Source organism: Urocitellus parryii, chromosome 4 (assembly GCF_045843805.1).
Source record: "Urocitellus parryii isolate mUroPar1 chromosome 4, mUroPar1.hap1, whole genome shotgun sequence".
In the NCBI taxonomy this organism is placed as follows: Eukaryota; Metazoa; Chordata; class Mammalia; order Rodentia; family Sciuridae; genus Urocitellus; species Urocitellus parryii.
Genome location: NC_135534.1, coordinates 20,349,876 through 20,363,010, shown reverse-complemented (window position 1 = coordinate 20,363,010; position 13,135 = coordinate 20,349,876). Strand labels below are relative to the sequence as shown.

At 45.4% G+C, this 13,135-nt stretch overlaps 1 protein-coding gene across 33 annotated transcripts in view; it reads left to right on the top strand.

The window, feature by feature from the left end:
* Madd (MAP kinase activating death domain) overlaps positions 1–13,135 on the top strand; it is a 41,187-nt gene that overhangs the window by 5,382 nt on the left and 22,670 nt on the right. For 10 of the 33 annotated variants that reach the window (XM_026399138.2, XM_077798098.1, XM_026399137.2 and 7 more), the window contains exons 7-19: positions 878–1,056; positions 1,846–2,081; positions 2,674–2,830; positions 3,103–3,206; positions 3,299–3,489; positions 3,878–4,002; positions 4,380–4,519; positions 6,020–6,121; positions 7,821–7,923; positions 8,284–8,470; positions 8,567–8,717; positions 9,024–9,230; positions 11,908–12,008. In XM_026399138.2, coding sequence (XP_026254923.1) covers positions 878–1,056; positions 1,846–2,081; positions 2,674–2,830; positions 3,103–3,206; positions 3,299–3,489; positions 3,878–4,002; positions 4,380–4,519; positions 6,020–6,121; positions 7,821–7,923; positions 8,284–8,470; positions 8,567–8,717; positions 9,024–9,230; positions 11,908–12,008 — 1,983 coding nt within the window. Of the gene's footprint in view, positions 1–877; positions 1,057–1,845; positions 2,082–2,673; positions 2,831–3,102; positions 3,207–3,298; positions 3,490–3,877; positions 4,132–4,379; positions 4,520–6,019; positions 6,122–7,400; positions 7,461–7,820; positions 7,924–8,283; positions 8,471–8,566; positions 8,718–9,023; positions 9,231–11,907; positions 12,009–13,135 lie in introns of all 33 variants that reach the window. The other 23 variants (XM_077798092.1, XM_026399127.2, XM_026399126.2 and 20 more) reach the window with 3 other exon arrangements.

Below are 13,135 nucleotides of genomic sequence, written 5' to 3'. Positions count from 1 at the left end.
CTGTAAACCCAGTTACTTGGGAAGCTGAAGCAGAAGAATCACAAGTTGGAGGCCAGCCTGGGCAACTTAGCAAAATCCTGTTTCGAAACAAAAAATAAAAAGGGCTGGGATGTAGCTCAGTGATAAAGCACACCTAGGTTCAATCCCTAGTACTGAAAACAAAACAAAACAAAACCTCAGAACCATCCCAAACATACAAAATTAGAATCTGCATTTTAACAACATCCTAGGTGATTCCTGTGCTCACTAACTTTTAAAAAGCATTATTGATCTAGACCAGTGGTTTTCAAATTGCCCCATGGAGCCTCCTAGGGGCTGATTTCAACTGGGTACACTGCATACATGAAGCTCTGGTTCCTTCAGAGAAACTTTTAATTTTTTTTTTAATATTTATTTTTTAGTTCTCAGCGGACACAACATCTTTTGTTGGTATGTGGTGCTGAGGATTGAACCTGGGCCGCACGCATGCTAGGCGAGCGCGCTACCGCTTGAGCCACATCCCCAGCCCAGAGAAACTTTTAAATTTTTAAATTTCAGTTATGTTTCCATATAGATTTCAATTTGAAAACCTGTTCATTAAAAAATAAAAATAGAAAACTATTGTCAGATTTGATCAAGTTGTCTTGAGCTAGTTTGATTGAGAGCAATATTCAGGCTTAATAATTCAGGCAGTATTCTAAAGACTAAAATATTTGGAATCTTTTTTCAATTTGAGGCTCTGAAATGAATTGGCTGTGATTTGCAGAGCACAGTTCTCTGTTGAGAACTTTTTGGTCAGAAAGTGTGATGTAGAAGACTTTAAGAATGCTCTTTCCTAGAGTTGAGATTGGCTAACTGCCCAGATACCTTATATGAGGAGTTTTTTGTTGTTCCTCAGGCCCTAGCCAGCATGAGTCTCAATACCCAGCCCATCCTCAATCTGGAGAAATTTCATGAAGGCCAGGAGATCCCACTTCTCTTGGGAAGGCCTTCTAATGACCTGCAGTCCACACCTTCTACTGAATTCAACCCGCTCATCTATGGCAATGATGTGGATTCAGTGGATGTTGCAACCAGGTAAGACCAAGCAAACTAAAGAAATCCTGAGTTCTTAAATTGGTTTCTTTGCTCCCTTGGGTTTGGGGCTAGCTACTTCCCATAGCCAGAGTTTCTTTATGTATAAAATGTGTTTGATATTTTGTTATATTTTCCACCTTAGCAAAAGCAAAGAGAATAGTTTATCACCTTTTTAGGATAAAGAAAAAGACCACAGGGCGTGATGGCACATGCCTATAATATAGTAGCTCTGGAGGCTAAGGCAATAGGATTGCAAGTTCAGAGCCAGCTTCAACAACTTAGCAAGACCCTATCTCAAAATAGACAAATAAATAAAGGGCTGGGGATGTACCTCAGTGGTTAAGCACCCCCTGGGTTCCATCCCTGGTACCAAAAAAAAAAAAAAAAAAAAAAAAGAGAGACAGAGAGAGAGAAAGAAAAAGACCAATGATTCTCTAAATCTCTTCCAAGCTAGGCTTGATGACGTACACCTATAATTCCAGTGGCTTGGGAGGCTGAGGTTAGAGGATCATGAATTTAAGGCCAGGCTGGGCAATTTAACAAGACCCTGTCTCAAAATAAAAAATAGAAAAAAAGGGCTGGGGATGTGGCTTAATGGAAGGCCCCTTTTCAATCCCTGTAAGGCAAAGTGGAACAAAACAAAACAAAATAGATGAAAGATATCTCTCCCTTGGATGTTGGAAATCTGTTGAAGAATGGCTTTGGGAGGTGGTTAACACCATGGATTGTGGAGTCCTCACTTTACAGGGTATGGTTCTCAGCTTATCTCAGCGTCATCTTCTTCCCCAGAGTGGCCATGGTACGGTTCTTCAACTCTGCCAACATGCTGCAGGGCTTTCAGATGCACACCCGTACCCTGAGACTATTTCCTCGGCCTGTGGTAGCTTTCCAAGCTGGTTCCTTTTTAGCCTCACGTCCCAGGCAGACTCCCTTTGCTGAGAAACTGGCCAGGACTCAGGCTGTGGAGTACTTTGGAGAATGGATCCTAAACCCCACCAATTACGCCTTTCAGCGAATTCACAACAGTGAGTTCACCTGCCCTCTGTTCTGCTCCACCTTCTATCTTTGAGCTCCTGATGGCCCTTCTTTTAGCTTGTTCTTTACTAATCTTTACCTGTCCCTTCCATTCCTGTTTTTTTTTTTTTTTTTTTTTTGAGGTGGGAGGTCCCAGGGATTGAACTCAGGGGCACTGGACCACTGAGCCACATCCCCATCCCTATTTTGTATTTTATTTAGAGACAGGGTCTCACTGAGTTGCTTAGCACCTCGATTTTCCTGAGGCTGGCTTTGAACTCATGATCCTCCTGTCTTAGCCTCCTGAGCTGCTGGGATTACAGGCATGCGCCACCATGCTTGGCTCCATTCTTGTTTGTTTGTTTTGTTTTTTTAATATTTATTTTTTAGTTGTAGTCGGACACAATACCTTTATTTTATTTATTTATTTTTATGTGGTGCTAAGGATCGAACCCAGGGCCCCATACATGCTAGGCGAGCGCTCTACCGCTGAGCCACAACCCCAGCCTTCCATTCTTGTTTTGCTTTAGACTTTTTCCTTTTTTGTGTGTTTACTTGCCTTTTACCCCTTGCTCCCAACTATTCTTTTTCTTCCTTGGGTAGATATGTTTGATCCAGCCCTGATTGGTGACAAGCCAAAGTGGTATGCCCACCAGCTGCAGCCCATCCACTATCGAGTCTATGATAGCAACTCCCAGCTGGCTGAGGCACTGACTGTACCACCAGAGCGTGACTCTGACTCTGACCCCACTGATGACAGGTGAGCAGTCCCTCTTATTAGCCCTTCTCCACAGCACATAGTGGGAGGCAAAACCTCTTAGGAGTTAAGAGTCAAGTCTTCGAAGCCTGGTATTTTATTTTGGTTGATTGTTTTTCTTGGCTTCCTTATTTTATCTTGTTCCTGAACTTGAGTTAAAGTGTGCTCCATTTTTGTTTTTCCAAGTTCTGATTGCAGATTTTTTTTCCCTATCCCTTTCTGGTTTTGTTTGTTTGTTTGTTTCTTTTTTTTTTTAAATGTCCTTCACTTTGCAGTGGCAGCGATAGTATGGATTATGATGACTCAAGCTCTTCTTACTCCTCCCTGGGTGACTTTGTCAGTGAAATGATGAAATGTGACATCAATGGTGATACTCCCAGTAAGTGTGCTTTGGTGAGATTGGCCTGCTCTAAACAGGGATTAGGCTTGGGGATGAGATGATCTATACCTGTCTCCCTTGGGTTCTGGCAGATGTGGACCCTCTGACGCATGCAGCACTTGGGGATGCCAGTGAGGTGGAGATTGATGACCTGCAGAACCAAAAGGAATCAGAGGAGCCTGGCCCAGACAGTGAGAACTCTCAGGAAAACCCCCCAGAACGCTCCAGCTCCAGCACCACTGCCTGCAGCAGCCCTAGCACTGTGGTCCATGGAGCCAGCTCTGTACGTGAGCATGAGGAGGGGTGGGTGGATGAGAACCTTGGGTGGGGAGTGTGGGCCTTGTCTCTGTTAGGAAGGGCATGCTTTAGCTGTGAATTTGCCTTTCCTCACACTCTTCCCATCTTCCTCTTCAGAGGCCCTATGACTTTAGAGCCTCTGAGATATAGTTTTGACCCCAGAGGGAAGTCACTGGGCTTTGTTCAGGGTGCAGCAAAGATGCCCGTGGTACAGTTTATGGGGACAGAGAACAGGGTGCCACAGAGATTTTTTTCCCACACATTCTATAGGCTGGGAATGGGATAGACCTGGCCTGGCCCTGCCAGACTAAGAATAAGGGAAGGCATCACTAGGCACCATGTGACCATATTTTTAAATTTAATATGGCCCTTAGGAACCTGCTGAGTCTACAGAGATGGATGATAAGGCAGCAGTAGGCGTCTCCAAGCCCCTCCCTACCGTGCCTCCCAGCATTGGCAAATCGAACACGGACAGACGCCAGACAGAGATTGGAGAGGGGTCAGTGCGCCGGCGAACCTATGACAATCCATACTTCGAGCCCCAGTATGGCTTTCCCCCTGAGGAAGATGATGATGAGCAGGGGGAAAGTTACACTCCCCGATTCAGCCAACATGTCAATGGCAATCGGTGAGAGCCTGGGGATTCCTTCTAGATGGGTGACTGAAGGACCTCAGTCCAGTGGACCCTGGGCAAGGGTTTCTCAGAGAGTCTGAGAGTCTAAATGCTCTCATGGTTCTGCCATCCCTAAAGGGTGGTTCTTTGATCTAGGGGCTTAGCTGTGGGAAGGAAGCAGTGACTGCAGTGTAGTGTAAGGACCACACTCCCAAGATTAGGTACCGCTGCCTGGGGCTCATAGGTGCCGCTGTGCATTCAAGGGCTCAAAAGCTGCTGCGGCCCAACAGCTTGAAACTGGCAAGTGACTCCGAAGCAGAGTCAGACTCCCGAGCAAGCTCCCCCAACTCCACCATCTCCAACAACAGCACCGAGGGCTTCGGGGGCATCATGTCTTTTGCCAGTAAGTGCCTTAAGCTCTCTCATTGCTCTCTTCCTTTTTTTCTCTATGGTAGGGTCTAACATGGCAGATGTGTCTTAGAACTTGAGATGTGGGCTGGGTTGGCATTACCAGGCTCTAATGCAGATTATTTGGGTGATACTAAATAAAGTACTTTTAGATGACATAGTAAAAATGTGGGTGCAGTGGTACAAACTTGTAATCCCAGCTACTCAGGAAGCCGGTAGGTTCTATCTAGTCCAGCCTGGGCAACTTAGCAAGTCACTTCTTCAAAATAAAGATAGTAAGGCTGGGGTTGTAGCTCAGAGGTAGAGCTGTCACCTAGCATGCATGAGGCACTGGGTTCGATCCTCAGCACCACATTAATAAAATAATGTAAAATAAAGGTATTGTGTCCACCTTAAAAAATATTAAAAATTATCTTTAAAAAATAATAAAATTAAAAAAAAATAGAGTAGCTCAGTGGTAGAACTCTTGCCTAGCATGTGCAAGGTCCCAGGTTCAATCTCCAATACCTGGGGTGGGGGGGGAAGACTAGTCATTATTTTGTTATACCTGGAAGTTTAGGTTTATTTCAGGCAAGACAGATGAGTGGTCAACCATAAATTAAGCACTAAATTCAAAATCAGCTGGGCGAGGTAGGACACACCTATAATGCCAGCAGCTCTGGAGGCTGAGACAGGATGATTGCGAGTTCAAAGCCAGCCTCTGCAATGGCAAGGGGATAAGCAACTCAGTGGAGACCCTGTCTCTAAATAAAATACAAAATAGGACTGGGGATGTGGCTCAGTAGTTGAGTGCCCCGAGTTCAATCCCAGATACCAGAAAAAAAAAATTCAAAATCACATACTTACTTGTATACTTTATGGGAATATTCTGGTCAATATTGCTTCAGATATATATTTGATACCTTCTTTGCCTGGTGAGGGCCTTTTGTGAACATGCTTTGAAATCTATACAGGATTGATTTTTTTTTTTGATGGTGCTGGGATTAAACCCAGGGCCTTATGCATGTGAGACAAGCACTCTACCAACTGAGGCATTTCCCCAGCTCCGGGATTGATTTTTTATTTTTGTACTTAGAGAATTTCTAGCAATGAGGGGTGGTATCATTTAAAGATTAGAGATAGACCTCTAGACTAAGGACTACAGAGAGTCAACAGAGAGATAGTTATGATTTTGTTAGTTTTTTCATATGCCAGGGAGGAACTGCACCCACTTCAGACCAGAAGCATATTAACTACCAGTTTTCATGCTGATAGAAGTAGATGAGAAACTCGGATATTGTGGGAGGTAGCCAGAGAAGGTTGTACTGGGTTTTGAGCATTCCTGGCAATGGCTCCTTTGTGTGCCCTAAGTTAGACTTGGTGCCTTCTAGACAGTGTAGGTTGTCTGATCTAGCACACTGGGATGCTGCCTGAAAGGAGAGAGACGAAGACTGGAGTAGATGCTTTGATTGTTCGTCCTGCTAACTCATTGCTCTCACCCTCCCCACCCTCATAGGCAGCCTATATCGGAACCACAGTACAAGTTTCAGCCTTTCAAACCTCACACTGCCCACCAAAGGTGCCCGAGAGAAGACCACACCATTCCCCAGTCTGAAAGGTAACTATAACTTTCTTTTGCCAAACTAGGTTACTCTGGAAGGTGTGTCAGGCCTATGGGTGCTTGTCAGGAGCCCTGTGTACTGTGTATCATTGGATTTGGCTGTTGCCCTTCATATTGCTTCTCATGGCTCTCACTGCACATCATGGGCTCTCGATGGTTGTCATATGGAGACCGTATCTGTAGCTAGAAAAGGCCCTGTTACATTATTGAGGATAGTGGCAATTGTGGGATTACTGTCGCTCTTGGCAGGGGACCTTGTCAAAGGTACACAGCTAACATAGGGATCATCAGCTGCCCCCAGTCAAGGGCAGGTTCCCACTGTGTGAATTTAGAATGAACTCCATCCCAAGGAACTGGCCCACAGAAGGATGGCTGCGGAGATCCTGGCAGTGTTTATGGTGTCCAGCCTTTTACTCTGGCTTCATGTCAACCTGGAGGCTGTGAGTGGGCCAGGTAGTATTAGTTGGCTTCTGGACCCCATTAAGACCTTGTTTCAGTTCACTTGTGATCTCTGGCAGTTTAAGAGGCTCTTCTAAATTTAATTTTATTTTCTTTTGTTTTCTCTGGATATTGTGCTGAAAGATTTAATCCTGATAGGAAGTATAGTGAGAAGCAACTCCTTATATTAACTGACTTCTCCCAGTGTTTAAAAAGATCAGGAGTCTTTGGTGGTGATGGGAAAATGCCATATGTGGGCAAAAATGACTTCAGAGTGGTAGTGTTGAGAACTCACTAGTGCTGCTCCCGTGCATCCATACACGGCTGGGTAGGTTAGAGGTGGAAAGGTGTTAGAGTTGCTGGCTTTCCATTTGATACATTTGAGGGGAAGAGCAATTGGAACTCTCATTGCATGTTGATGCTTCGTCTCATTTGCTGCACTTATCTCTCCTACCAATTTCCCATCCTCACAGTCCTGCCCCACTTCCCATGATAGCATCAGCAAGATGAGTCTCTCCCCTGTGGACGCCCACAGGCTCTCTGGACCCCTGTGCTAGATGTTTCATGAAAACCAGTGGCCCTTCTTTCATGCATGTGCCTGTTCAGCACCTCAGACTCTCCATATCATTTACCCAAGCCCTGGCTTTGAGAGTTTTCCCCTTAAGGATGGTCTTCCACAGAGCCTTGGTTGTCTCCTGGTCACTTGGCTTCCAGCTCTGATGTGCCCACTATTTAAGCTCTGGGAAAATGCTTGGATGATCTGACTTACTCTCCATCGATGGGTACAAGGGGATGCGGTATTGTAGTGCACCTACTAATTGTGTATTTTGTGTCCCAGTATTTGGGCTAAATACTCTAATGGAGATTGTTACTGAAGCCGGCCCCGGGAGTGGTGAAGGTGGGTCTTGCCCGTGAGCTGTGCATGATCTTTTTTTTTCCTAGCATCTTCCGTGCCTGCCTGAGGGCCATCCTCCTCATGAAGCAAGAGGCATCACATGAGTGACCTGCCTTGCCTATCCCCCATGACACCCATGCTGCCCACAGGGCATGCTGCTGGTGCATGTGGAGTGGCCTGAGTCTCCATCCCCACCTCCTTCACATTGCCATGGCTGCTTTCTGCCTGTGTGTGATACCCTGGTGTCATCCCCACCCAGTCCTGCTGGGGAATGGGCATGGAACATGGCGACCCAGGGCTGTGCTACTGTGAGTTTCTGGACTATGACAGTGATGTCTCTCATTCTGCCTTCCCTGCTTATAGGAAACAGGAGGGCATTAGTGGACCAAAAGTCATCTGTCATTAAACACAGTCCAACAGTGAAAAGAGAACCTCCATCACCCCAGGGCCGATCCAGCAATTCTAGGTAATAAACGCAGAGCTGTTTTAAAAATTCTCAGGTGGAGATAGATTCTTGTATAAAGCTTGAGGGATGCTCAGGATTGGGAAAGAAGCTCTAAGGATGGTAAATGAAATCAGTTTCCTGCCAGCACTTCTGATCCAATCCACTGCAGCAGTAACAGTTTGCAGTGTTGAAGAGGGTGAAATTGCTGAGGTGGGACTTGGCAAACCAGGTTATCTGCAGAGATGGGGGATGTGGAGGCTGATGATATTCAGAGACTTGGTTTTGCATTTTGCCCCGGAAGGCAAATATATGGTCAGGTGAAAGGGGGAGATGCTCTCCCGAGAAGCTGATAACCACAAAAGTGGTATGTGGACCCTATAGTGAGAACCAGCAATTCCTGAAGGAGGTGGTACACAGTGTGCTGGATGGCCAGGGAGTGGGCTGGCTCAACATGAAAAAGGTACGCCGGCTGCTGGAGAGTGAGCAGCTGCGAGTCTTTGTCCTGAGCAAGCTGAACCGCACCGTGCAGTCAGAAGACGATGCTCGGCAGGACATCATCCCAGATGTGGTCAGTGTTTGGGCTAGGGGGTTGGAATTGACTGAGCAGAGGGCTGTGGCTGCCAAAGGGAATTTGCTAATTCTAGGACCTGGGTTGTCGTTGCAGGAGATTAGTCGAAAAGTGTACAAAGGAATGTTAGATCTCCTCAAGTGCACAGTCCTCAGCCTGGAGCAGTCTTATGCCCATGCAGGTCTGGGTGGCATGGCCAGCATCTTTGTCCTTCTGGAAATTGCCCAGACCCACTACTATAGTAAAGGTAGGGATCCTACCTGCTGGGCAACATGCCCTCTGCAACTGCCCCACTTGTCAGAAAGAGTCAGCACATTGTTCCCATGGCAAGTTTCCCAGTGCCTCGCTGCTTCCCATCAGGTCTTGGGGTTTTATTTTCTAGTGCATGTTTCTATGTAGTGGGTATTTAGAAAAATAAGTTCTTGGCTTTTCTTTCCTTGAACTTCTTCTATTCCACATCCTCCCATATCCTGGCTTCTCCTACCTCATTTCCCTGCCTCTCTTCCCATTCGCTTCCTTTTTTGACCTCTTTCTGTATTTGATCTCTTCTCAGAACCAGACAAGCGGAAGAGAAGTCCAACAGAAAGTGTAAATACCCCAGTTGGCAAGGATCCTGGTCTGGCTGGGCGGGGGGACCCAAAGGCTATGGCACAACTGAGAGTCCCCCAGCTGGGACCTCGGGTACCAAGTGCTACAGGAAAGGGTCCTAAGGAAGTGGACACTAGAAGTTTAAAGGAAGAGAATTTTGTAGCCTCTATCGGTACGTATCATGGTGTCTGGTGTGATGAGGGGTTCTGGCTTCTTAAATATCCCTCCGTCCTTTCTATCCATCCAGAATCCTGCCTTTCTCTTCCCCATGCTTTGCTTTCTAAAGAGGGAGATAAGTCTGTCAATTTCCAGTGCATTTCTCTATGCTTCTCTATCCCTTATGCCTTGTCTGTAGCCACCCCACTGACATCTCAGAGGAAGAACAGAGGTTTTGTTTAGAGTCCCTGTGAGGCTTAGTGCAGGGAGTCTGAGCTATACTCCTGGTCCCTCTTTTTATTTACATCTGAATTCTTCATATAGCAAAGAGACCATGTGAGTTCCTAGATGCTAGCAGGAAGCTTATAGATACGTCTTTGGGCTATAAAACTATGGTCATCTAGATCTCTGAAGCCAATTTTCCCCCATCCAAAGCATTACACTGCCCTGGAATTCGCGCCTCTGCAGCCTGTCCAGTGACTCTGTTTCCCTGGGTTCTAGACCTCAGAGGTATATATTTCTGTGTCAGCTCTTCTTTAAACCCTTCCTTTCCTGGACTTCATTAAAAGCTTTCTCCTGTTTGATAGTTTTCCATTCACTCTCTGGTATGACCATTGTTTGGCTCACTCCCTACTTCACCTTGCATCATCCAGACTGTGTCTTTTCTGGTTCTAGGTGCCTGGGCATTATGCTTCCAGCTGATGCCTCTTTGCCACAACCGATAGTGATTGGCACTATGTCTGCATAAATGGTAATGAGGAGCCGTTTCCCTTTTCAGGGAGCTCCTTTCACTAGCCAGCATAACTTTCTCCTAGAGGCATTCAGTCCTGGCTTTCTCCTGCCTGGTGTGATGTTCTAAAAAAAGTACCTACCTGCCTGTCTGGAGGTCTGGAGTTTTAGTCCTGTATCATCCACCAACTAGGAATGAGACTTTGGGCAAATAACTTCCCTCACAGGGACTCTCTCTCCTCCTTTAGGAAATGAGAAGGTCACACTAAGTAAACTCTATAAAGTTCCTTCCAGGGACACAACTGTACCAATTGGTGTTGTTTCTGCTTTGCCCTACTGAGACACTTGTCTCACCATTTTGTCTTCTCTATCAGAGGCATTTCCCTCGAGGACTGGCTAAGAATGGGTCTCTTGGTAGGGCAGGCTCTAGTTCTGATGGGGAGTTTGTTTTTTGGGTAGCAAGAAGGAAGGATGCTGACTGCCTGCATGAGTTGGCCTCTGTCCAATCCAGTGAGTCAAACAGATGGGTGCTGCTGCTTCTGAACCCCTTTGACTGCTTGAGATGATCATCTCTCTTATCTGTTGTCTGTAAGAGCTGCTGTTCTCAGCTTGTTTGGCAGAGAACGTGGTATGATGGAAGTCAAACTGATCCTAAATTATGCGCTCTCGAGCACATGTTCCAGACTCTAGGATCCGTTTCCTCATGCCAAAATGAAGGAGCTTGATGAAGGGCCCTTCAGCTCGAATATTGTACAGGGTTTTTGTTGGCACATTGGGGTTAGTTTTAGAAAGTTGATGTCTTTTTTCTTGAATTTGGGGAAAGGCATTGGAATCTCTTGATTCTTCCTCCCTGCCCCCAAATAAAAATACTTTGTATCTCTTGATTGGTAATCCTGTGCCTGAGACTGAAGCAACTTGGGTGGGTGGGTTTCCACTTCGTCATCTGACCAGCTTCTGACTCTCTCTGTCTTTCTCTCCTGCTTGCATTGCATCTGGGGTAGAATTGTGGAACAAGCACCAGGAAGTGAAAAAGCAAAAAGCTTTGGAAAAACAGAGTAAGGAACAAATGCCCCTTCCTGTCCTTAAGTCTCCCATACCTGCCAACTTCCCAGGCCCAGTTGGGGCAGGCTCCCTTTGTCAGCCCCACCCCAAATTTACTCTTGGGGGGTATAGGACTGAAAGCAGGTAGGTGGTGTGTGACTCGAGTATATGGCTTGTAGACTGCTTCTTGCCCCTCCCCTTGTAGCTAGCAGTGAGGGTGTTGACTGAGTAAAATCCCTTAGACTGGTTTTCTACTGCGGCAGAGTTGGTGGGGAGAACCTTTGCTGATTGCAGAGTCCCTCATTGGCTGATAGCTCCCTCACCGTTAGGAGGCCTGTGGGCACAGTTGGCAGAGATGGTTGCTGTCCCTCTGTGTTGAGTCTGTAGCTGCCCACCTCTCCCTCTGGTGGCTTGCCTAGGCACGCTTTCTGGCTTTCTGTCATTCTGTCTTTCTGCCATACCATTGTGGGTGGGTGGGGTAGAATGGGATTTTTTTTTTCTCAAATGTAGGCATTATAGGATGGGGTAGGTGAGTGTTCCTCTCTCTTTTAGCCTAACCTTTTCTGGCCCCTTTACTGAATGACCTGGGGACCTTAAATGATCTCGGCATCAATGAAGCTCTGATTCTGGGTGCCATGGAATGTGGTTTAGACGTTTGTTTGTGGAAACTTCTCTGTTTTAGGATGATTTACTTAGAATTTTCTCAGACTGAGACGATGGCTGCAAAGTCCCTTGAGACTAGGTCTAATTTGTACCTGGGGACCTCTTCCTCCAGTGATTCCTGGGGGTGGAGGGGCAGTCCCTGGAAAGGTGACTGGGACATGCTGAACAGGTCTTGGACCAGGCTGTGCTGCTGTCCCACTCCCTTCACCAGCCTGCCCCGAGCCTCTGTGTGTGAGTAACAGAAGTTTTCCCCTACTCAGGGCCTGACGTAATCAAACCTACCTTTGACCTTGGTGAAACAGAGGAGAAAAAATCACAGATCAGCGCAGATAGTGGTGTGAGCCTGACATCTGCTTCCCAGGTTTGTGGCAACCTTGTTGAAAATCGTCAAGGTTAAATTTGCTGTCTCGGGCCGGGGACATAGCTCAGTTAGTAGAGTGCTTGCCTTGCATGTACAAGACCCTGGGTTCAATCCCCAGCACCACAAAAAAAAAAAAAAAAAAGAAAAGAAAAGAAAAAAAATTGTTATTTCACAACACATTTCTATTTGTTTATTTATTTATTTTTATGGTGCTCAGGATTGAACTCAGGGCCTCACACATGCTAGAAAAATACTCGATCACTGAGCTACACCTTCAGCCCCTATTTTAACTTCAGTTAAAAACAACAACAAAAAAGAAGCAACAACTTCAAAACAACATATCCCATTATAGAGCAATGATTTAATGAGTATACTAGATACAATATTAATATCTATTAAAGATTGTGTTTTCAAGCTAGTGTGGTGATACACGTCTGTAATCCCAGCAGCTTAGGAGACTGAGGCAGGAGGATTGCAAGTTTGAGGCCAGCCTGGGCAACTTAGCAAGACCTTGTTTCAAAATAAAAAATAAAAAAGAACTAGAGATGTAGCTTAGTGGTAAAGCATCCCTGGGTTCAATCCCCAATCCAAAAAAAAGATTGTGCCTTCAAAAATTTAGTGACATAGGAAAATATTTCCAAAACTGGGTATACAATATTAATTCAATTTTATTATAAGAATGTATTTAGAGGGCTGGGATTGTAGCTCAGTGGTAGAGCACTTGCCTTGCATGCATGAGGCCCTGGGTTCAATCCTCAGCATCATATTAAAAAAATAAATGAATAGATAAAATAAAGACATTAAAAAAAGTATTTAGAAAAAGACTAAAAGGAAATTATGAAAAACAGTGGTTAATGTGGGTGGCAGATTTGTGGCTTATTCTTATTTCCTTATTCTTTCATGTGTTTTCTGCAATGAGTGTGTATTTTTTAATGTGTATTATTTCTTTTTCGTTATGTAAGTCATAAATTTTCTATCAAAGAAAAAATAAGGGGCTGGGGTTGTGGCTCAGGGGTAGAGTGTTCGCCTCGCACGTGCGAGACCCTGGGTTCGATCCTCAGCACCACATAAAAATAAATAAGTAAAATAAAGGTATTGTGTCCAACTACAACTAAAAAATAAATATT